Source organism: Coregonus lavaretus, assembly GCF_964263955.1.
Source record: "Coregonus lavaretus genome assembly, chromosome: 1".
NCBI classification, from domain to species: Eukaryota; Metazoa; Chordata; class Actinopteri; order Salmoniformes; family Salmonidae; genus Coregonus; species Coregonus lavaretus.
This window is the reverse complement of record NC_139988.1, coordinates 23,410,864-23,435,234: the sequence shown is the minus strand read 5'-3', so window position 1 is coordinate 23,435,234 and position 24,371 is coordinate 23,410,864. Positions and strand designations below refer to the sequence as shown.

The 24,371-nt window shown below is 46.2% G+C and overlaps 1 protein-coding gene across 1 annotated transcript in view; it reads right to left on the bottom strand.

Moving 5' to 3' along the window:
• Positions 1-24,371, bottom strand: part of LOC311133081 (caskin-2-like) — a 79,500-nt gene that overhangs the window by 31,945 nt on the left and 23,184 nt on the right. The window contains exons 3-6 of the mRNA XM_084166517.1: positions 5,567-5,618; positions 3,321-3,418; positions 3,052-3,197; positions 1,761-1,856 (exon numbers count right to left, since the gene is read on the bottom strand). Coding sequence (XP_084022643.1) covers positions 1,761-1,856; positions 3,052-3,197; positions 3,321-3,418; positions 5,567-5,618 — 392 coding nt within the window. The remainder of the gene's footprint in view (positions 1-1,760; positions 1,857-3,051; positions 3,198-3,320; positions 3,419-5,566; positions 5,619-24,371) is intronic.

Genomic DNA, 24,371 nt, shown 5'->3' with positions numbered 1-24,371 from the left:
GGCTTATTTTAGCTGGTAGTTCATCTAAGCAATGTGAGGTGTTTGACACAGGCCTCCCCCTCTATCCATCACACACCCTCTGTGAGACATGGACAAATATACACACACTCACACACACTATCACCACTTAAACTGGCCTTTGATCACTGTAATGTCTATGGGATGTGAGGGTTAAGTGTGGGTTAAACAGGGAGGTATTGTGGCATGTCCACTACCAGTCAAAATTTGGACACTCCTACTCATTCAAGGGTTTTTCTTAATTTTTTACTATTTGTTACATTGTAGAATAATAGTGAAGACATCTAAACTATGAAATAACACATATGGAATCATGTAGTAACCAAAAAAGTGTTAAACAAATCAAAATATATTTTATATTTGAGATTCTTCAAATAGCCACCCTTTGCCTTGATGACATCTTTGCACACTCTTGGCATTTACCTTAATTATTTTGCATATTTCACTAAACAAACTTCACACACTTCAAATCAAATATTATTCCCGATAAACATTCCAATAAAAAATAAGCACACTGTGTGCAGGGTTCATGCAGGATTCATTAATCACAATCCAATTCCATGTATTCAATAGATAGGCTGGTTTGCTCATCGTTTTGTAGACGTTCCATTGGTGCACAGAAACACTATCCACAATAGAAATAAGGAAAGGTGAATACAATGGAGGAACAAAACTGATATTAAAATATAGGCCTCAATCCACACCAAAGCAAAGCTCTGTAATGGAATGTTGAAGATGATGATTTAGGAGTAAACCAAAGTTACTTAGAAGTAACCCAATTTTATTCTCTGCATCTCTGCATGTCCGGACTATTGTAAAAACTCTGAACAATTAGACGGTCCCCATTGCCTAGAGATCTTTCCATATATTGTACATGGTATGAGATTGATGGGGTGATTTAGAATTTCGTGCAGTAGTATTTACTGATTGCCGGAAATAGTGAATACAACTGCACACATTTATCTTCTGATGAAAATAATGTGTTAATATTCTGTGAACATAACACTTAACAGTGAATTTTGAGTTCACTGGTGACATCTGTATTTAATGTTTTGCAAAGGCTGGTCTAATACAAGGGCAAGAAAATGATCAGAAGTTCTGTAAATGTATTTGAACATTTGATCATTGCTGTTCTGCTATAGATACAGTGCCTTCAGAAAGTATTCAGACCCCTTGACTTTTTCCAAATGTTGTTATGTTACAGCCTTATTCTAAAATGGATTACATAAAAAAGAATCCTCAGCAATCTACACACAATACCCCATAATGACAAAGCGAAAACAGGTTTTTAGAAATTTTTGCAAATGTATTAAAAATAAAAAAACAGAAATACATTATTTACATAAGTATTCAGACCCTTTGCTATGATACTCGAAATTGAGCTCAGGTGCATCCTGTTTCCATTGATCACCCTTGAGATGTTTCTACAACTTGATTGGAGTCCACCTGTTGTAAATTCAATTGATTTGACATGATTTGGAAAGGCACACACTTGTCTATATAAGGTCCCACAGTTGCATGTCAGAGCAAAAACCAAGCCATGAATGGGCTCATTGTAATATCTGGAATTAAATTAATTGAACGGTATCAAACACATGGAAACCATGTGTTAGATGTGTTTGATACCTTTCCATACTATCCATTCCATCCATTGCAATGAGACTGTTCTCCTACATCTCTACCCACCAGCCTCCTCTGCTACACACACATATGCTTACCATAAAACACACACACTGACTCACCTTGAGTCTGCCAAACTCACAGGCCAGGTCCAGGGGGGTCTTGTTGGCCTTGTTCAACAGACAGGGATTAGACTGGTGCTGGAGTAACATCTCAGACTGATGGAGAGAGAGTGGGAAGGATAAAGAGGAGAGAGAGAGAGAGAGAGAGAGAGAGAGAGAGAGAGAGAGAGAGAGAGAGAGAGAGAGAGAGAGAGAGAGAGAGAGAGAGAGAGAGAGAGAGAGAGAGAGAGAGAGAGAGAGAGAGAGAGAGAGAGAGAGAGAGAGAGAGAGAGAGAGAGAGAGAGAGAGAGAGAGAGAGAGAGAGAGAGAGAGAGAGAGAGAGAGAGAGAGAGAGAGAGAGAGAGAGAGAGAGAGAGAGAGAGAGAGAGAGAGAGAGAGAGAGAGAGAGAGAGAGAGAGAGAGAGAGAGAGAGAGAGAGAGAGAGAGATAACATTCTGACATTTCATCACCACAGCAAGCAGAGAGAGAGGCAGCAGGATCTTCGCTCAGGGCTAAATCAGTAGTGCTAGCAGGGCTTCCATTACTAGGGTCAGTAAATTCCCTGGTTTTCCCGATATCCCGGTTGGAGGATTCCCAGAATCAGAAGGGAATATGCAGGAAATCCAGAATCCTCCAACCAGGATTTCAGGAAAACCAGGGAATTTATAGAAAATTCCTGTAATTTTGCAACCCTATCCATTACAGAGAAATACCTCTGGCTTTGTTAATGTTCCTGCTTTGTCCACACACAATACAATACCTCAGTAGTCTCCATGACCAGTTATGCTGTGCATGTGTGTTTGTTTGATGTGTGTGTGGGTGCGTGTGTGTGTTGGTGTGTGTGTGTGTGTGTGTGTGAACACACCTCTCAGGAAGACTCCCTACTTGGGTGTTAAAGACACCCAATACACATATTCCTTCTTCCTCCCATTAGTCTCAATATGTCACCCAGGGAACCCACTGCTGACCTGATCACGTCATGTAGTTCCTATAGAGCTCTGTAGGGTTGGCTGCCCTCTCCTTTCACTCACCCTGACCCCTAACGTACACAATCTGTGTCACGCTGTCACACCTGGAAACACTATATAGACACTCACTGACACTGAGTGAAGGTGTGTGTGGTGAGGCCTCTTACATTTTACATTTACATTTTAGTCATTTAGCAGACGCTCTTATCCAGAGCGACTTACAGTTAGACCAGTGTGTAATCCGGCCAAATATCGAACCATGTCTCTGAGTTGATAAGGGTCATTTGTGTGTGTGTGCGTGCATGTGTCTGTCTGCGTTTGTGTGTTCATGTGTGTGTACTCACCACCTGGTAGTGTCCATACTGTGCAGACAGGTGTAGAGGTATCTGTCCGTCCTGTGACGGTGTGTTAACTGAGGCTCCAGCTCTTAGTAGCAGCAACACAGAGTCAGCTTTACCCTGCCACGCTGCGTAGTGGAGCGGACGCATACCTAGATAGATAGATAGATATATAGAGAGATAGAGAGAGAGAGAGAAAGCATTAATAATGTAATGTGCAATTCAGGACTGGCTTTTGTTTTGTTTACCAAAATAAGTGGCGTATAACTTGTCACCATTGGTGTCTTTGATGTCCACAGTGGCTTGAGCCTCCAGTAGTAGAGACAGCAGCTCAGTGGTGCCCGTTAGAGCTGCATGGTGTAACGCTGAAAACCTGAGCGGGAAGAGAGAGAGAGAGGTACAGAGAGAGGTAGAGAGAGAGAATGAATATTGTTCCATCCACTCTGTTGTTACTACTACTACAGTAATTGTCTAGGAATATTCTGGAAGCGTGTACAGCCTCCATACACCATACAGCCTCTATATTGCCAGTACTGTCCAGCAGTGCCTGGTGTAGGGAGAGTCCTTCCACTCCTAGGTAGTTGTGGAGGTTTTCCAGGGTGAAATGAGTCTGCCATAGTCCGGAATGAGAGGTTATAAATCTACCTGATGACTTTATAGGAGGTGAGCCCTCATCAGAACACACTAGCAGACGATGGCAGGACGGTGTGTGTGCATGTGTGTGTGTCAGGGGGCAGTATATCCAACCGAGGGACAAATTAAATGCATACATTTGGGCCCTTCATTCCTGGAGAGCAGGGTGTTCTAGACAACAGTCGACTGTTGAATTACTACCAGCCATGGAACCCAGACACCTCCACTGTTCCAGTCCCAACTGTAAACCAAGGACCAGGGTGCAAACATAACCATCTACACAGGGTACAAACTCTGACCAAGGTTATCCCAAATGGCACCCTATTCCCTATGGGCCCTGGTCAAAAGTAGTGCACTATGCAGGTAATAGGGTCCAATTTAAGATGGACCCCAAGAACCACAACATCCCTAGCAATTTAGTATCAACAAGCTGGGGGGAAAATGTATTTGGGATAATAGTATTTCAACTCAAGTATGGGAGAGTGCTGTGAAATGTACTTGTGTGTATGTGTGTGTGTGTCAGGGGACTGGGTTCTGTGCTGGTTCACTGAATGCCTGGAGTATCAAGGACAGTAATACAGCGCTCACTCAGAGCTATCCTTCTAAAATACATGCCATTTAGAAGACGCTTTTATGCAAAGCGACTTACAGTCATACATTTTACGTACGGGTGGTTGCATTCGGATGCATTCACTAACTGTAAGTCGCTCTGAATAAGAGTGTCTGCTAAATGACTAAAATGTAAAGCAAGTGAAGTAGATAGTAAACAAAAGTGGAAATAAACAATAAATATTAACAGTAAACATTACACTCAGAAGTTCCAAAAGAATAAAGACATTTCAAATGTCATATTATGTCTATATACAGTGTTGTAACAATGTGTAACTAGTTAAAGTACAAATGGGAAAATAAATAAACATAAATATGGGTTGTATTTACAATGGTGTTTGTTCTTCACTGGTTGCCCTTTTCTTGTGGCAACAGGTCACAAATCTTGCTGCTGTGATGGCACACTGTGGTATCTCACCCAGTAGATAAGGGAGTTTATCAAAATTGGGTTTGTTTTCAAATTATTTGTGGATCTGTGTAATCTGAGGGAAATATGTGTCTCTAATATGGTCATACATTTCTCTCTCTCTCTCTCTCTCTCTCTCTCTCTCTCTCTCTCTCTCTCTCTCTCTCTCTCTCTCTCTCTCTCTCTCTCTCTCTCTCTCTCCTGACTGAGTGTTGACTCGTGGTGACTGTTAGCTCACCTCCCACTTCTTCCTTTCAGTCCCTCAGCACCACTATCATATATCACCCTCTCTCTTAAACAAATACATACACAATCTGGTCAGTCTGTGTACAGGTGTGACTGGGTGGTGAATAAGTCTACATTGACACAAGATACAGATGAAATAACCGACCACAGACCACACCAGGTATGTACTTTCAATAGTCAGTAGCGATAAAGACCATGTCAATCAAACTAAGTGTTATTGAGTGACTCTTCCTCTACAAACATTGATTGCATTCCTCTGAGCAAACTAAGTGTTGAGAGAGGAAAAACCTCAGCAAACATGAACACACAAGTCCATCAAACTGACTCACACTCATCAATAAACTAAGGCTAACGCTTGCTAGATTTGGGCGGTATACGGTATACTGGGGTATTTTGAAATATACGTCAGGTCATTTTATCCCCAGCTCAGGGTTCCAGCTATGCATTTGATTTGTTAACTTGCTAGCTAAGTGGCTAACTAAAAAAATAAGTGCCCCCCCAAAAAATAATTGCCCCTTGTAATACTGCCGGTAATACCAAATCCCCTGGTATGGTACAGGAATGGTATAAAGGTATGAAAATCTGGATACCACCCAACCCTAACGCATGCACACACTTATGTCTTACCCATCTGAGTCCTGATAGTTGACGTTCAGCCTCTTTGAGGAACTCAGCAACTCTGAAAAACAGAGGGAGGGAGGGAGGAAAAAACAACATAAGGACATATTTGTTTTTTTCAACAGAATGCCTTAGTGATCTTCCATCATGACAGGGTCTCTGTGTTTTCACAGCAAGAGCTCACGTTTCTCTCTTTCGCTTTCTCTTCATCACTCGTTCCTGAAATAACAAATCAGAATCATTGGAGGATGCTCCCCAAACTCTTTCTCTCTCTCTCTCGCTCTTCGCTTTCATTTGGTCTTACGACAAACATTTGCCAGGTAACAAAGTAAATCTCAGTATTTCCCTATGAAAATGAAAAACACCAATGTAACCTTCCTACTTGTCTTTTAGTTTGATCTGCTGCTGTATCAAACTCCTGCCGTTTTGTCCAAACAAATATAAAGTCACATCCAAAATTATTTGCACCTTTGATAAAGATGAGCAAAAAAGACTGTATAAAATAAATAATACAAATACTGAGTCATATTGTATGCTCCAAATATTTGGATTATACAGTGACCTCCAAAAGTATTGGGACAGTGACATATATGGATTTGAAATTATACAATGATTATGAGGTTAAAGTGCAAGCTTTAATTTGAGGCTATTGTCATCCATATCGAGTGAACTGTTTAGAAATTACAACAATTTTTGTACATAGTCCCCACATTTTAGGGGACCAGAATTATTGGGACAAATTCACATACAGTATGTGTATTAATGTAGTCAAACGTTTTGTGTTTGCTCCCATATTCCTAGCACGCAATGATTACATCAAGCTTGGATGCATTTGGATGCATTTGCTGTTTGTTTTGGTTGTGTTTCAGATTATTTTGTGCCCAATAGAAATGAATGCTAAATAATGTATTGTGTCATTTTGGAGTCACTCTTTTTGTAAATTAGAATATAACATGTTTCTAAACACTCCTACATTAATGTGGATGCTACCATGATTACGGATAGTCCTGAATTAATCGTAGATAATGATGAGTGAGAAAGTTATAGATGCACAAATATCATAGCATTTTTGGGGGGGGTATGATATTTGTGCATCTTTAACTTTCTCACTCAAGAAGGATGCATATGCTGAGTGTACAAAACATTAAGAACACCTTCCTAATATTGAGTCGCACCCTCCCTTTTGCCCTCAGAACAGCCTCAATTCGTTGGGGCATGGACTCTACAAGGTGTCGAAAGCGTTCCACAGGGATGTTGGCCCATGTGACTCCAACGCTTCCCAAAGTTGTGTTAAATTGGTTGGATGTCATTTGGGTGGTGGACCATTCTTGATACACACGGGAAACGGTTGAGCGTGGGGGTGGGGGTACTAAGCTAACATATGGAAACACTGCTGGAGCTCGACATAGGTGGATGCGGATTGAGCCCATGCAAAAAAACAGATTTCTCTAGCTTAAACTGAAGGATTTTTATGGAGATTTATTTTATTATGTTACTTAAATTGACTCACGGGTGCGTCAATAGACTCTTAAGGATGAACCTGTCTCCTCCCCTTCATCTACACTGATTGAAGTGGATTTTACAAGTGACATCAATAAGGGATCATAACTTTCACCTGGTCAGTCTATGTCATGGAAAGTGCAGGTGTTCTTAATGTTTTTTACACTCAGTGTATAGCAGTGGTCAGCAACCCTTTCTGGGTCAAGATAATAATAATAATATATAATATGCCATTTAGCAGACGCTTTTATCCAAAGCGACTTACAGTCATGTGTGCATACATTTTTACATATGGGTGGTCCCGGGGATCGAACCCACTACCCTGGCGTTACAAGCGCCATGCTCTACCAATTGAGCTACAGAGGACCACTTTCTGAGTCAAAATGCAAGCCGAGATCTACTGCTCAGATTTTGTATAAAATAATATAATAATGTTCCAATTTTTTGGAAGCATACAATATAGCTCAGTATTTGTATTATTTATTTTATACAGTCTTTTTCCCTCATCTTTATCAAGGATGCCAATAATTTGGATGTGACTGTACATACGAATAGTTCGAGGAATTGAATGGCTAAAGCCCATACAGATCTTTGACCAGGCTGCCGGTCCAAATAGTTGACTTACCCCACAGACACATTGCCACTTGCCCCATAACCTCGTCTACAGGTATTGGGCGCAAGTGTCTGGTGAACGACAGTACTTGCCCCATGCCTTCTCCTCTCAATCCTTTAGCCAATCATTTAGTCACATTATCCGTATTCCTCCAATCCAGTCCCACCTCCACTGTCCTACACCCAGTCCTACTTTCTACCCCCCAGCTCCAGGGTCGTTCTCAGGCTCAGCCACTCTGTCTAAAACCTCTCTCTCTCTGGGCATAGACTTCTCTGCTAGCCCTGCTCTCAGACCCCAGCTGCAGCCTCACTGAGCCCCAACCCAGCCTCTCGTTCGGCAGGGACCATTCTGCCTGGTCCACTGGCCTCTCTCTCTCCCTCACTGGGCCATGCACAACAATGTGCATGCAAACACATCAGAGTGTGAATCTGTTCCACAGTAGAGTGGGAGAAGCAGTAGAATAGATTGATTGTCAGATAAATTCTCTTGGCATTGGTTTCAATCATTGAAACAGAGAACTTCTATTCTATTCCATCTGAATACTAACCAAATTCCTCCTCCATATGACTCACTCTGTCAATGTGGCTACTGTCTCACTAACTGCTATAGGACGACCCATGATATTAAACCCAACCAAAGGTTATCATATTTTCTTCACAGCAGTATGAATGAGGTGTGTCATATAAGTCAGCCATTCTTGTATGATGATTTCCTGCTTCTGCAGCAACAGGATAGTTCAGACGTAGGGCAGTGTTCCACTAACACTTTATCTGGACCAAATCTAAAGTCCAGACAAGACACTGCGTTAGCACATGCATGTACACACACACACACACACACACACACACACACACACACACACACACACACACACACACACAAACACACACACACTAGGATTGGGGTCAATTTAGAAGTTGGGGTCAATTCTGAATTGAGTAGCGAATTTTTCTTTATTTCCAATTACATTTTTGAATTTTATTTGAATTGGCCACATCCCACAGGAAGAATTTTAATTTAATTTGAATTAAAGGATGTAGAATTTATTTCAATGAAATTCCATGAAATTCAAATGGCTTATTTATTCTACACATGTATGGTTACCAATGGCATGTAGCATTGGTTGAAACATTTCATTAAAAAAATTACAGAGTGGTCTGAAAATATTCTAAGAACATGTTGTGGGTTGTCTATAATAATTCAAAACGAATAGTTCACTATTTTGCAACTTGATGTTAGATGGTTCCTCACCCTTAACATAGTATATGGGCCAAGAGAAACTGTAATCCATGGTTAAGTTTTTTTTTAAACAGCCATTACAAACTTCAGCTAACTTTAGTCACCGCTAGCTAAAATTCTATGGAAGTGATGGGGTATGTGAGCATGTTTTGTTTTAAAATGGCCAAATCACCTTTACAGCGCATTCGGAAAGTATTCAGACCCCTTGACTTCGTCCACATTTTGTTACGTTACAGCCTTATTCTAAAATGGATTAAACTGTTAGTTTTTCTCATCAATCTACACACAATACCCCATAAAGACAAAGCAAAAACTGGTTTTTAGAAATGTTTGCTAAAAAATATAAAAATTATCACATTTACATAAGTATTCAGACCTTTTACTCAGTACTTTGTTAAAGCACCTTTGGCAGTGATTACAGCCTCAAGTCTTCTTGGGTATGACGCTACAAGCTTGGTACACCTGTATTTAGGGAGTTTCTCCCATTCTTCTCTGCAGATCCTCTCAAGCTGTCACGACTTCCGCCGAGGCTGCACCCCCTCCTTGTTCGGGCAGGCTTCGGCGTTCGTCATCACCGGAGTACTAGCTACTGCCGATCCCATTCTCATCACTCCACTTGTCATGTCTTGTCAATCACACACACCTTTTACATTTTAGTCATTTAGCAGACGCTCTTATCCAGAGCGACTCACAGTTAGTGAGTGCATAAATTTTTTAATTTTTTTTATATATATTTTTTTTTATACTGGCCCCCCGTGGGAATCGAACCCACAACCCTGGCGTTGCAAACGCCATGCTCTACCAACTGAGCTACATCCCTGCCGGCCATTACCTCCCCTACCCTGGGCCAATTGTGCGCCGCCCCATGGGTCTCCCGGTCACGGCCGGCTACGACAGAGCCTAGATTCGAACCAGGATCTCTAGTGGCACAGCTAGCACTGTGATGCAGTGCCTTAGACCACTGCGCCACTCGGGAGACACACCTGGTGCTCATTCCCCTAATTAGTATGTGTATTAGTGTTCCCTCTGTTTCCCTTGTCTTTGTGAGTGATTGTTTGTTGTGAGAGCATGTAGCTCGGTTGAGCTACTATTCTCTGTATTTATGCCAAGGTGAATGTTTTCCCTTGTATAGCTTCGATTGACGCTTTGGGCATTTGATTTATGTAAACGGACTAAACTCTGGACTTCGGTATTTTACCTCCTGCGCCTGACTCCTTCTTTCACACCTTGTCACAGAATCACTCACCCTGATCTGATATGGAGTCAGCAGGAGAAGACCGCATGGCTGGAGTTGTGGCAAGGGTCCAGGAGCATTCCTCGATGTTGGCCAGCTTGGGGGAAGCGATGGATCGGGTTCTTCAGGTTATATAACGCCTGGAGAGGAGATGATCCAATCTATCGAGACCAGCTGGTCAACCGGATCCAGCCACCTACACCCCAGCCCCTGGAGGGATCCAGATTTCCCGGCCACCGGCGTTTGACGGGACGGCAGTGCGATGTAGGGGATTCCTACTCCAATTGGAGTTGTATTTCTCCAGCATCAGGCCGGCACCCCGGGAGCGGGAGAAGGTATCCGTCCTCGTTTCCTGCCTTTGTGGGAGAGCCCTGGAGTGGGCCAACGCGGTGTGGAACGAGGGAGGTACCGCGTTGGAGGACTATGGGGAGTTTGCTCACCTCTTTCGGGCCGTTTTTGATCACCCGCCTGAGGGTTGAGAGGCGGGCGAACGATTGGTTCATCTGAGGCAGGGGATGAGGACCGCTCAGGACTACGCGCTGGAGTTCCGGACGCTGGCAGCGGGGTCCGGGTGGAACGAGCGGGCCCTAATCGACCATTTCCGGTGCCACCTAAGGGAGGAGGTCCGACGGGAGCTAGCCTGCCGGGATGCCATGCTATCGTTCTCCCAACTGGTGGACATGGCCATCCGGCTGGACAATCTGCTAGCAGCCAGAGGACGTCCTGGTAGGGGTCAGCCCGTTCCCACTTCGGACGACTCTGACCCCGAGCAGATGGAGCTGGGGGGAGCTGCCGGTCGAGAGAGAGCAGGAGGACAGCGACAGTGCCACTCTGGTGGCACGAAGGGACAATCCACCTCACGGCGCTTTAAACGTTATTTTGGGTCTGGAGGCGGTAGGCAGGGTACTCACGCATCACCCCAGGTAATGAACACCCAAACGTGTTCAGAGCCCTTTGCGGCGCACTGTACTTTATCTCTCTCCTTTCCCGATCACTTAGTAGGTTCCCAGTGTAAGGCGCTAGTCGATTCAGGCGCAGCTGGGAATTTTATGGACAGGGCATTTGCACGACGTCAAGGCATTTCATTGGTTCCCCTAACCATTCCACTCCCCATCAGATAGTCGACCATTAGGGTCCGGGTTGGTTAAGGAGGTTACGGTACCAGTCACCATGATTACGCAGGAGACGCATGTTGAGCAGATCACCTTTATGATTATTGAGTCTCCTGCTTACCCTGTAGTCTTGGGTATCCCGTGGTTAGACCTTCACAACCCCAATTTCTCGTGGCCGCAGAGGGTTCTTACGGGGTGGTCGCGTGAGTGTCCGGGTAGGTGTCTAGGTGTTTCCGTTGGTGCGACCACGTGGAAAGTCCAGACGGTATCCCCACCGTGCGCATTCCCCCCGAATACCATGATCTGCCGCTCGCGTTTTCCAAGACGCAAGCGACTAAATTACCATCTCATCGGGAGGGGGATTGCGCGATAAACCTTCGGGTAGACGCTGTACCTCCCAGGAGTCATGTGTATCCCCTGTCGCAGGCTGAAACGGAGACTATGGAAACATATGTCACCGAGTCCCTGCGCCAGGGGTCCCTCCACTTCACCTGCCTCCTCGAGTTTCTTCTTTGTGAAGAAGAAAGATGGCGGTTTATGCCCGTGCAGTGATTGAGTCAATGCATGGGGCCCACTTTTTCACCAAATTAGACCTCAGGAGTGCCTACAACCTGGTGCGTATTCGGGAAGGGGATGAGTGGAAAACAGGATTGAGCACAACCTCGGGGCATTATGAATACCTGGTGATGCCCTACGGTTTGATGAATGCTCCATCCGTTTTCCAGTCCTTTGTGAACAAGGTGTTTCGGGACATGCTTGGTCGCGGTGTGGTGGTCTACATCGATGACATCCTGGTGTATTCCGCTACGCGCGCCGAGCATGTGTCCCTGGTTCGCAAGGTACTGGTCCGACTGCTGGAAAATGATCTTTATGCCAAGGCAGAGAAGTGTGAGTTTTTCCAGCAGTCAATCTCCTTCCTCGGATATCGCATTACCACCACAGGTGTGGAGATGGAGGGAGACCGCATTGAAGCCGTGCGTAATTGGCCGACTCCAACCACGGTAAAGGAGGTGCAGCACTTCCTTGGCTTTGCCAACTACTATCGAAGGTTTATTTGGGGCTTTGGCAAGGTCGCAGCTCCCATTACCTCCTTGTTGAAGGGTGGGCCGTCCCGGCTCCGCTGGTCTGCTGAGGCTGACACGACTTCCGCCGAGGCTGCCCCCCTCCTGGTTCGGGCAGGCTTCGGCGTTCGTCGTCACCGGAGTACTAGCTACTGCCGATCCCATTCTCATCACTCCACTTGTCATGTCTTGTCAATCACACACACCTGGTGTGTTCCCTCTGTTTCCCTTGTCTTTGTGAGTGATTGTTTGTTGTGAGAGCGTGTAGCTCAGTTGAGCTACCATTCTCTGTATTTATGCCAAGTTGAATGTTTTCCCTTGTGTTGCTTCTTTTAACGCTTTGGGCGTTTGATTTATGTAAACGGAATAAACTCTGGCCTCCGGTATTTTATCTCCTGCGCCTGACTCCTTCATTCACACCTTGTCACACAAGCTCTGTCAGGTTGGATGGGGAGCGTCGCTGCACAGCTATTTTGTCACACTCTGGCTCTGGGGACTTTATATGTTGAGTCAGGGTGTGTAGATTCCGTGTGTTTATGTGCTGTGTTTGAGTGTCTAGTTGTTCTATGTCTATGTTGGCCAGAGTGGCTCCCAATCAGAGGCAACGAGTGTCAGCTGTTGTGGGTTGTCTCTGATTGGGAGCCATATTTAAACTGTATGTTTTCCCTTGGGTGTTGTGGGTTTTTGTTCCGTGTCGGTATTTGTTTACCGTGGACTTCACGAGTCGTGTTTTGTTTGGTATACTTTAACTAATTAAAGTCATGTTTGTTTCTCACGCTGCGCCTTGGTCTACTCATTACTACGACGATCGTGACAGAAAAACCCACCATAAAAGGACCAAGCAGCGTGTCCAGGAGCAGGCAGACTGGACATGGGAGGAAGCGCCAGGAAAGGAGATGGAGAGGCTGGCGATGGCCCAGGTGGGCAAATCGTGGTCCTGGGAGGACATGCTCGGGGGCAAGGGACCTTGGGGTAGGATTAAGGCCCTGGCGAGAGAGGAGCAGCGGCGTCAGCAGTGCCATCGTCGGACGGACGAGAGTCACCCCCAATAATTTTTTAGGGGGGGGCACACGGCATGGGCGACTGGGCAGCAGGAGGCTGCCACAGGGCGAAATGGGAGACGAGGAGAGAAGGCCACCGGGTTACGGGAGCCATTGGCGAGAGGAGGGAAGGAAGTTGTAGAGGCACGGCGAGAGGTACTGAGGTGTATTGCCAGTCCGGTCCGGCCCGTTCCTGATCCCCGTTTAAGGCCAGTGGTGTGTGTTCCCAGTACGGTCCAGCCTGTTCCTGCTCCACGCACCAAGCCTACGGTGTGCGTCGCCAGCCCAGTCCGGCCTGTCCCTGCTCCACGCACCAAACCTACGGTGTGCGTCGCCAGCCCAGTCCGGCCTGTCCCTGCTCCACGCACCAAACCTACGGTGTGCGTCGCCAGCCCAGCCCGGCCTGTCCCTGCTCCACGCACCAAGCCTACGGTGTGCGTCGCCAGCCCAGTCCGGCCTGTCCCTGTTCCACGCACCAAGCCTACGGTGTGCGTCGCCAGCCCAGCCCGGCCTGTCCCTGCTCCACGCACCAAGCCTACGGTGTGCGTCGACAGCCCAGCCCGGCCTGTCCCTGCTCCACGCACCAAGCCTACGGTGTGCGTCGCCAGCCCAGTCCGGCCTGTCCCTGTTCCACGCACCAAGCCTACGGTGTGCGTCGCCAGCCCAGCCCGGCCTGTCCCTGCTCCACGCACCAAGCCTACGGTGTGCGTCGACAGCCCAGCCCGGCCTGTTCCTGCTCCACGCACCAAGCCTACGGTGTGCGTCGCCAGCCCAGCCCGGCCTGTCCCTGCTCCACGCACCAAGCCTACGGTGTGCGTCGCCAGCCCAGCCCGGCCTGTCCCTGCTCCACGCACCAAGCCTACGGTGTGCGTCGTCAGCCTGGTCCAGCCCGTTCCTGCCACTCGCACCAAGCCAGGGGTGCGAGTCGTCAGCCTGGTCCAGCCCGTTCCTGCTACTCGCACCAAGCCCGGGGTGTGAGTCGTCAGCCTGGTAAGGCCCGTCGCTGCTCCACGCACCAAGCCAGGGGTGCGAGTCGTCAGTCCGGTGAGGCCCGTTCCGGCTCCACGCACCAAGCCTGGGGTGCGCATCGTCAGCCCGGTCCGGCCCGTCGCTACTCCACGCACCAAGCCAAGGGTGCGAGTCGTCAGTCCGGTGAGGCCCGTTCCGGCTCCACGCACCAAGCCAGGGGTGTGTATCGTCAGCCCGGTCCGGTCCGTTGCTGCTCCACGCACCAAGCCAGGGGGGCGCATCGTCAGCCAGGTCCGGTCCGTTCCTGCCTCACGCGCCAAGCCAGGGGTGCGCGTCGTCAGTCTGGTGCCTGATCAGGTACCGGTCAGCTGCTCCACAACGGAGCGTAAGCAATCCGCTCCGTCGATGTCCAGTCCAGATCCAGCCAGCGGGGTCAGACCGGACCAGGGGCGCTACGGGGGAATTATGGAAGGGTGGTGGTCAAGCCCGGAGCCGGAGCCGCCTCCGAGGAGGAATGCCCACCCAGCCCTCCCCTGTTTGGGGTTTTGTTGAGGCGCGGTCGCAGTCCGCGCCTTTGGGGGGGGGGTACTGTCACACTCTGGCTCTGGGGACTTTATATGTTGAGTCAGGGTGTGTAGATTCCGTGTGTTTATGTGCTGTGTTTGAGTGTCTAGTTGTTCTATGTCTATGTTGGCCAGAGTGGCTCCCAATCAGAGGCAACGAGTGTCAGCTGTTGTGGGTTGTCTCTGATTGGGAGCCATATTTAAACTGTATTTTTTCCCTTGGGTGTTGTGGGTTTTTGTTCCGTGTCGGTATTTGTTTACCGTGGACTTCACGAGTCGTGTTTTGTTTGGTATACTTTAACTAATTAAAGTCATGTTTGTTTCTCACGCTGCGCCTTGGTCTACTCATTACTACGACGATCGTGACATATTTTCAGTTCTCTCCAGAGATGTTCGATCTGGTTCAAGTCCGGGCTCTGGCTGGGCCACTCAAGGACATTGAGACTTGTCCCGAAGCCACTCCTGCATTGTCTTGGCTGTGTGCTTAGAGTCGTTGTCCTGTTGGAAGGTGAACCTTCGCCCCAGTCTGAGGTCCTGAGTGCTCTGGAGCAGGTTTTCATCAAGGATCTCTCTGTACTTTGCTCTGTTCATCTCTCCCTAGATCCTGACTAATCTCCCAGTCCCTGCCACTGAAAAACATCCCCACAGCATGATGCTGCCACCACCATGCTTCACCGTAGGGATGGCGCCAGGTTTCCTCCATACATGACGCTTGGCATTCAGGCCAAAGAGTTCAATCTTGGTTTCATAAGATCAGAGAATCTTGTTTCTCATGGTCTGAGAGTCTTTAGGTGCCTTTTGGCAAACTCCAAGCGGGCAGCTATGTGCCTTTTACTGAGGTGTGGCTGCCGTCTGGCATCTCTACCATAAAGGCCTGATTGGTGGAGTGCTGCAGAGATGGTTATCCTTCTGGAAGGTTCTCCCATCTAAGAATGATGGAGGCCACTGTGTTCTTGGGGACCTTCAATGCTGCATACATTTTTTGGTACCCTTCCCCAGATCTGTGCCTCTACACAATCCTGTCTCGGAGCTCTACAGACAATTCCTTCGACCTCATGGCTTGGTTTTTGCTCTGACATGCACTGTCAACTGTGGGACCTTATATAGACAGGTGTGTGCCTTTCCAAATCATGTCCAATCAATTGAATTTACCACAGGTGGACTCCAATCAAGTTGTAGAAACATTTCAAGGATGATCAATGGAAACAGGATGCACCTAAGCTCAATTTCGAATCTCATAGCAAAGGGTCTGAATATTTATGTAAATAAAGTATTTGTTAGTTATTTTTAATACATTTCCAAACATTTCTAAAAACCTGTTTTCGTTTTGAATAAGGCTGTAATTTAACAAAATGTGGAAAAGGGGAAGGGGTCTGAATACTTTCCGAATGCACTGTAAGTAACATAAAACCAAATATGGCGTTGATTTCTAGTGATTTAGACATACATTTTTTAAAACATGCTCACTTCCATTGATTTTTAGCTAGCGGCAGCTAAAGTTAGCGGAAGTTTGTAATGGCTGTTTAAAGAAAACTGAACCGTGGATTACAGTTTCTCGCGGCCCATAGACTACTTTTAGGGTGAGGAACTATCTAACATCAAGTTGTTAAATATTCCAAAAGAACCACAACCCTGACAGATACAGACACACACACACACTGGGCAGCTTGCCAAGTGGGGCCTAAACTGCCCCAATGACAGTGAGAGGACAAAACAGAGCCTTTAGAATTCTAGTTCCAACATGAGCTAACATTCCAGACATAGCACACCCACCACCACCTCCCACTCTCTCTCTATCTATCCTGCTCTCTCTCTCTACCACCATCCATCCATCTCTCTCTCTCTCTCTCTCTCTCTCTCTCTCTCTCTCTCTCTCTCTCTCTCTCTCTCTCTCTCTCTCTCAATGACTATCTATCTTGTGTTCTGTCAACCCCTCGCTTTCTCTGCCTCCCCTCCCTCTCTTCATTCTCTGAAAACAGTTGCTTCCCTCTCAATAAAAAACTGCATGTGGACAGACTGTGTGTGTGTGTGTGTGTGTGTGTGTGTGTGTGTCTGTCTGTCCGTCTCTCTCCCTATAGTGTCCCACACACCACACACCGAATATCATCATCTGTAATGCAAAACCCTGCCTGCAAAAACACAAAACCACTCATTTACCATGGCCTGCGTGTGTGTTTAATACTAGGGGGTTCAGACACCGACATAGACACACACACACGCACACACACACACACGCACACACACACACACACACACACACACACATACTAGCTATACAAATCCAACATCAAAAAGGTCTGTTGAATACATACTGGCTACAACAGGGCAACAGAGTTGGCACCAAAGACAGCAGAGCATAACGAGACAGTGAAATCTAACCCAGTCAAGCATCATGGGAATTCAATCACCTCACCTAAAAGGCTGAGTGTGTGTCAGGCTTGGGCGGTATAACGTATATACCGTTTACCTAGAGATTTGGAAATAGCCACGGGATTGTTGTTTTTTATACCGTCAATACCGTTTGAATATTTGTAGCTACTTTTTAAATACCTGCAGTCAACTTGTGCAATACGTTAGGAGATAAAGCAGATCGAGTTCTTCATGTTACCTGTCACATCATTTTTAATTATGAAGCTTACCGGTAAGTCCCCAGTCACATGGTGTTTGTTTACAAGCACACAAAGACGAGACACCGGAGCTTTGTGAGTCACTCACTGTTGTGCAGCACGCGTCAGGTGATCTAGTTACAGTATGTTAGTCATAACTCAATGTTTGCCAGCTAGATATCTTATAACTATTACGTTAACTGTCTAAAATGTGCTAAATGCTCCGCAATTGTGCATTTGGTTTGCTAATTTAGTAGCTAGTTATCTAACTAAGTGGTTAGCTTCTTGCAAAATAACACTTATCTTGGTAACAGCAGAGAATCCCCTCCTGGATCAAGCAAACTGTGAGTAGCTTTTTGAGTTTCTTATATAACTTTATGAGCTGGGATGTCTGTCCTGCAAATAGTTTATGTCAGACACTGTATAAAATGTTTGCAATACGCTCGTTAGCATTTTGCTAGCATTCGCTATGGGATTACAGAGACACAGTGGGGTTTAAAAATAGTGCCCCTTGTGTTCAGTGCCGGCATTACAGAATATCCCGGCATGGCACAAGGTCGGTATTAAAGTATGATAATCTGGATACCGCCCAAGCCTAGTGTGTGTGTGTGTGTGTGTGTGTGTGTGTTGGTGCGTGCGTACGTGTGTGCATGTCTATGTGTATGTGTGTGTGTGTGTGTGTAATCCACAGTCTTTATGTTGGCGCAGCAGGAAGATTACTGGTTTCCAGTGTCTGTGTCTCTCCATGCAAATGCCTGGCTGTAAACATGGCATAGCACATTACTAACACCCACAAACTGTCATACCACTGTAGTCTAGAGACTAGCCATAGAGATGATATTCATGTCTACAACCACACACTGAAAGAAATCATAGAAAATCTGAACAAAGTTTATTCATGGTGCATTTCTCATAGGCCTACAGTGAGTTTTTCCTTGCCAGGATATGTGGTCAGCAAAAACGATTGGCCCTAGTCATAACACATTGAAGAAAATGTTAACAAGCATATTATGTCCCTACACTTTTCAAGTAGGCGAGCCTATAATACATCATCATCATCTTCATCATTGTTTCTAATACACAACGACAGGTGTGTATGTGTGTGTTCAGAGCTGGACAAAATATATGTCTGTACTTTGATCTGTAAACAGAACTCTTTGAAACATCGTGGCACATTGACAGAGAACAGAAAGAGAATGGAAAAACCCATTGGAAGGAAACAGAAGTATCCCCCTTATCCATTCATCTCTCTATTCAGACCTACAGCATTCTCTGTCAGGTGGGTAGACAAGAAAATAACCAAGGGTGCGTCCAAAATAGCTTTTGACCAAAAGTAGTGCAATATTGGGAACAGTGTGCCATTTGGGACGCAACCTAAGGCTGAAAGATCGAAAACGATCTCTCGCATTATGTTGTGTTGTGATGCACAAAACACAGAACAAACTGGATAGCCTAGCTACAGAAATGTTCAACCACTCTTGGAGGAAAATGGAAGTTGAATTATTGGGGGACTCTTCTTAAAACCAATGTGTTTCAGCACTGAAGCACCCAACTGTTGCTCTGCAGCTGAAGCAGACAGACAGACAGCCCTCAGCCGGTTGACCTTTGCCCTTTTCTTTGCCTTAAGGGTATGTCTTAGCTGTCCTGTCAGGTTCAATAACACAACAGAAGGGCTACCTGGATGTGTTCTGTATGGCCTTTGTATGGCCTCTGTAGGGCCTCGGTATGGCCTCTGTAGGGCCTCGGTATGGACTCAGTATGGCCTCGGTATGGCCTCTGTATGGCCTCCGTAGGGCCTCTGTAGGGTCTCGGTATGACCTCTGTAGGGCCTCGGGTTTGGCCTCTGTAGGGCCTCTCCAATTTCTTGTTTTGATGTCTAACGTCGTCTCCATTCACACTAAGCATCTGAGACTCTATTCTAGCAGTTTTGCTAAACAAACATATACTCCAACACACACGCAGGCAGGTGCGCACACACACACACACACTCAGACCCCAACACACACACACACATGGTTTGAGAAAATAGACTGGATGGCTTTCTTTGACCACATAGTCAACCTCACAGACATCCATTACCGTTTCTGCTGTTTTAAGGAAGAGAAAAACCACAAAAGCAGAAACGACAGAGGCCTTTCTACACTGAGAATACCAAACATTAGGAACACCATCGAACTTCACCGATTAGCCTACTAAAAGACTAAAACTCTCTCCAACCAGACCTCAGGAATCTGGCCAGGTTCAGCTTCTTAAAGCTAGCTTGATGGATGTTCTCCGGTCCGCAAAACTGTTTCTGGATCTGCTCCAGTCTGCGGTGCGAAAAAAGGTTGGGAACCCCTGTTCTACAAGAACCTTCTCCAAGAGCAGCTGTAGCTGGATTTCAGCCTGATACAGACTCTCAGCGAGAGTTCAGACTACACTTGACCCTCTGATAACATCCCCACCACTTCTGCTACAGACTATTAGCCATATGCAGATCCAGACATAAAGAGTCCATGTAAAAGATTATGTAGCACCTGTAAGGTCTCAGGGTCTTAGAAGTGTTCTGAGCCACTATAACAACGCACCACGTGGTCCGACCTTCAGGCTTGCTGCATATCTCTTGCAGATTCAATTTCTTCAACTCAGCCACGTAGCAACAGGATACTTTCTCCTATGAGTGAATTAATGAAGCACTTTCAACCTAAACGAAACTTAAGGTCAGACACTGACAAGAAGATCAGAAAATTCAGAATTCAGCCAGGCAAAGCAGCAAGGACGACGTTGTCCTTACTTGTGAGAATGTGCTATGCCCTTGCATGCACTGTAGCTAACCTAAAAGGTTACACGTAGCTAGCCTATATATATTAGCATACAGCCTATATAAGGATACAGCCAGGCAGTGCCAGCCAAACGCCAGGGCAGGTGTTAGCACTAAGTGGTGCTGGGCTGGCTGGCATGACTGTTGGCAGACTGAGTCTCAGGGCTAGCTGGAAGCCTGGAGAAGTCAACAAATCCTTGTTACTCTCTGGCAATGTGATTAAACTGTAGCCTAAGCCTTGTACAGAAGAGTTGCAGTGCCAGTTCACTGCCTACCAAGAGAGGGACTATTATACACTACATCTCATTCCAAAAGCATGGGCATTAATATGGAGTTGGTCCCCCCTTTGCTGCTATAACAGCCTCCACTCTTCTGTGAAGGCTTTCCACTAGATGTTGGAACATTGCTGCGGGGACTTGCTTCCATTCAGCCACAAGAGCATTAGTGAGGTCGGGCACTGATTTTGGGCGATTAGGCCTGGCTCGCAGTCGGCGTTCCAATACATCCCAAAGGTGTTAAATGGGGTTGAGGTCAGGGATCTGTGCAGGCCAGTCAAGTTCTTCCACACCGATCTCGACAAACCATTTCTGTATGGATCTCGCTTTGTGCACAGGGGCATTGTCATGCTGAAACAGGAAAGGGCCTTACCCAAACTGTTGTCACAAAGTTGGAAGCACAGAATCGTCTAGAATGTCATTGTATGCTGTAGCGTTAAGATTTCCCTTCACTTGAACTAAGGGGCCTGGCCCGAACCATGAAAAACATCCCCAGACCATTATTCCTCCTCCACCGAACTTTACAATTGGCACTATGCATTGGGGCAGGTAGCGTTTTCCTGGCATCCGCCAAACCCAGATTTGTCCGTTGGACTGCCAGATGGTGAAGCGTGATTCATCACTCCAGAGAACACGTTTCCACTGCTCCTGAGTCCAATGGCAGCGAACTTTACACCACTCCAGTCGATGCTTGGCATTGTGCATGGTGATCTAAGGCTTGTGTGCGGCTGCTCGGCCATGGAAACCCTTTGTGGCAACATTTCATGAACAGATTAAATACATCTGACGAACAGTTATTGTGCTGACGTTGCTTCCAGAGGCAGTTTGGAACTCGGTAGCGAGTGTGGCAACCGATGACAGACGACTTTTATACACTACGCCCTTCAGCACTCGGCGGTCCCGCTCTGTGAGCTTGTGTGGCCTAGAGAGAGAGACGCAGAGAGAGAGAGAGAGACGCAGCGAGACAGAGAGACACAGCGAGAGAGAGAGAGAAAGAGAGAAAGAGAGAGAGAAAGAGAGACGCAGAGAGAGAGAGACGCAGAGAGAGAGACGCAGCGAGAGAGAGAGAGAGAGACGCAGAGAGAGAGAGACGCAGAGAGAGAGAGACGCAGCGAGAGAGAGAGAGAGAGACGCAGAGAGAGAGAGAGAGAGACGCAGAGAGAGAGAGAGAGAGAGAGACGCAGAGAGAGAGAGACGCAGAGAGAGAGAGAGAGAGAGAGAGAGACGCAGAGAGAGAGAGACGCAGAGAGAGAGAGAGACGCAGAGAGAGAGAGAGAAAGAGAGAGAGAGACGCAGAGAGAGAGAGACGCAGAGAGAGAGAGACGCAGCGAGAGAGAGAGAGAGAGACGCAGAGAGAGAGAGAGAGAGAGAGAGACGCAGAGAGAGAGAGACGCAGAGAGAGCGAGAGAGAGAGAGAGACGCAGTAAGAGAGCGAGAGAAAGAGAGAGAGACACAGAGAGAGAGACGCAGCGAGAGAGAGAGAGACGCAGAGAGAGAGAGAGAGAAAGAGACGCAGCAAGAGAGAGAGAGAGAAAGAGAGAGACGCAGAGAGAGAGAGAGACGCAGAGCGAGAGAGAGAAAAGGGAAGATAAACAAGGAGAAGGAGAGAGAGACAGATAGTAAATTGTCAACCTTGCAGGGCCTAATTGCCATTCTGCCTCATTATCCTCCATTGATTAGCTAGCGTCATTATTAGGATAGAGACCAATGGAAACATAGACCTCCAGTCTCCCAATAACCCTTTCAGTGCCACACAGGCTCTCCAAAACTGAGAACCAGGCAAACCAGGATAAAATAGTTATGTTATGAATCGACTCTGTAAACTGGGAATCTGGAAACTAGATTATTCCAGAAGTAGGATATATCTGTGAGCCAAACGGAACTCCTAGTGAATGGAACTGAATGAAATGATTAGAACAGTTGGCTCACATATGCATTTCCTCTGTAGAAATAGAATCATTGATTCTATTACTGGCCGTGTCCGAAAACCCGTACTTGCTTTCTAAATAGTAGGCATTTTGGGTATGCGAAAACAATACAAGTTTTATAGTATGTGAAATTAAAAACAATTGAGTATGCTTTAAATGCCAGGATGTCATTCTCATTTCGGCTTTTCATCTAGTAGAATTTGCTACACACTGTTGAGGAAGAGAATCGTATTTTCGAGACCTACATGTGTCTGACAACAGCTGTACCAAAATGAACAAATGGTGGGAATCAACACAGCCTAACATTTGTTTCTTACTGCATTCATTTTATTTACATTTTAGCAGATGCTCTTATCCAGAGCGACTCACAGCAGTGAGTACATACATTTTCATAATTTTTTCATACTGGTCCCCCGTGGGAATCGAACCCACAACCCTGGCATTGCAAGCGCCATGCTCTACCAACCGAGCTACACGGGACTAGTACTTTCTAAAAAGTACAGTATGCAGTTTAAGTAGTAGGCAAGCCAGATTTCAGACATGGCCACTGTGTTCTCCTTCCTTGTCTCTTTTATATAACAAGATGATCTCAATCTGTCTCATTCTAGTTCAAAGTTAAAACAGGAGTGCCATTTAATGAACATTTAAAGCGAAGTCTAGATCATCATTTAACTGCTCCTGTTTCAGCGCTACATGATCTCAGGTATGCATCCCGAATGGCACCCTGTTACCTGGTGTACGACTTTTGACCAGGGCCAATAGGGATAGGGTGCCATTTGGGACGCAAATCTTTCCAATAAAAACACACAACTGTTGACTATTCTGGCACTGGTTCTTAAACATCCAAGCTTAGTAAGGCATGTCAGTGTCACTGAGGAAAGATATTTCCCATAAACTGCTGCAGATTCTGGAGCTAGCTCTTTGTCTACCTTGTCAGTGTCCCAAATTGCACCCTATTCCCTTTATAGTGCACTACTTTTGACCAGGGACTAGGTTCTTGTCAAAGGTAGTGCACTAGGTAAACGGTGCCATTTGAGACGCAGCCCTTGTGTCTTTTACCTGCACATGTGTGCATATGGAAAAAGGGGCAGGTCAGGCCAGTGAGTGTGCTTGTTATTGTTATGGTGTCAGTATAAACAGAGATAGTCCTAGTAGGGGGAAGAGGATCTGTTGATGCAGCTGGACATTACTGACAGAGACCTATTAACACTACAGAGACAGAGAGGAACACTATGCAACGCACAAACACAGGCGTTCAGACTTGTAAGCGCAAACACACATACACACACACGCACGCAACAGAGGCCCGCCATTGGAAGAACACTTGGAGGGCAGAACAGATATTTGAGAATTCAGAATGCAGTAGCTTGTAATCAGAGGAACATAACAGTCTAATATCTGCACCCAGAGACATTGAGCTTCTTTTGAGAACATGTCCTTTATCAATTCTTTATCAAAGTCTTTATCATTCAGTAGCCTACTTGAATGGCACAATAAGAATTGAGATACCTTAAGTCATCATCTCATCCTACAGCATATACACACTATCACACACAATACAATTAATTGAAAACTTTGGCTTTGGTTTGCTGTACTACCCGTTTGCCGAAATCATAATGTGGCTCGAGCACTTTCACGAGGGGTTGAAACGCCCTATTCTCAACCACCGAGAAAGTGAGAATGAGTGCATTTATAAACCATAGACTGTAAAAAACATAAACATAGCCTACGAATCAGTCTTGTAATTTGGCCCGGTCAGAATCAGCTGCCAAGGGGAGACCATGTTGTGTTGTTGTTTATTTGCATTTCAGTCTTGCTCCGGTTATACCGGGGTAATGTCAGCGTAAATGTATCAACATATTTGAGGTGTTGGA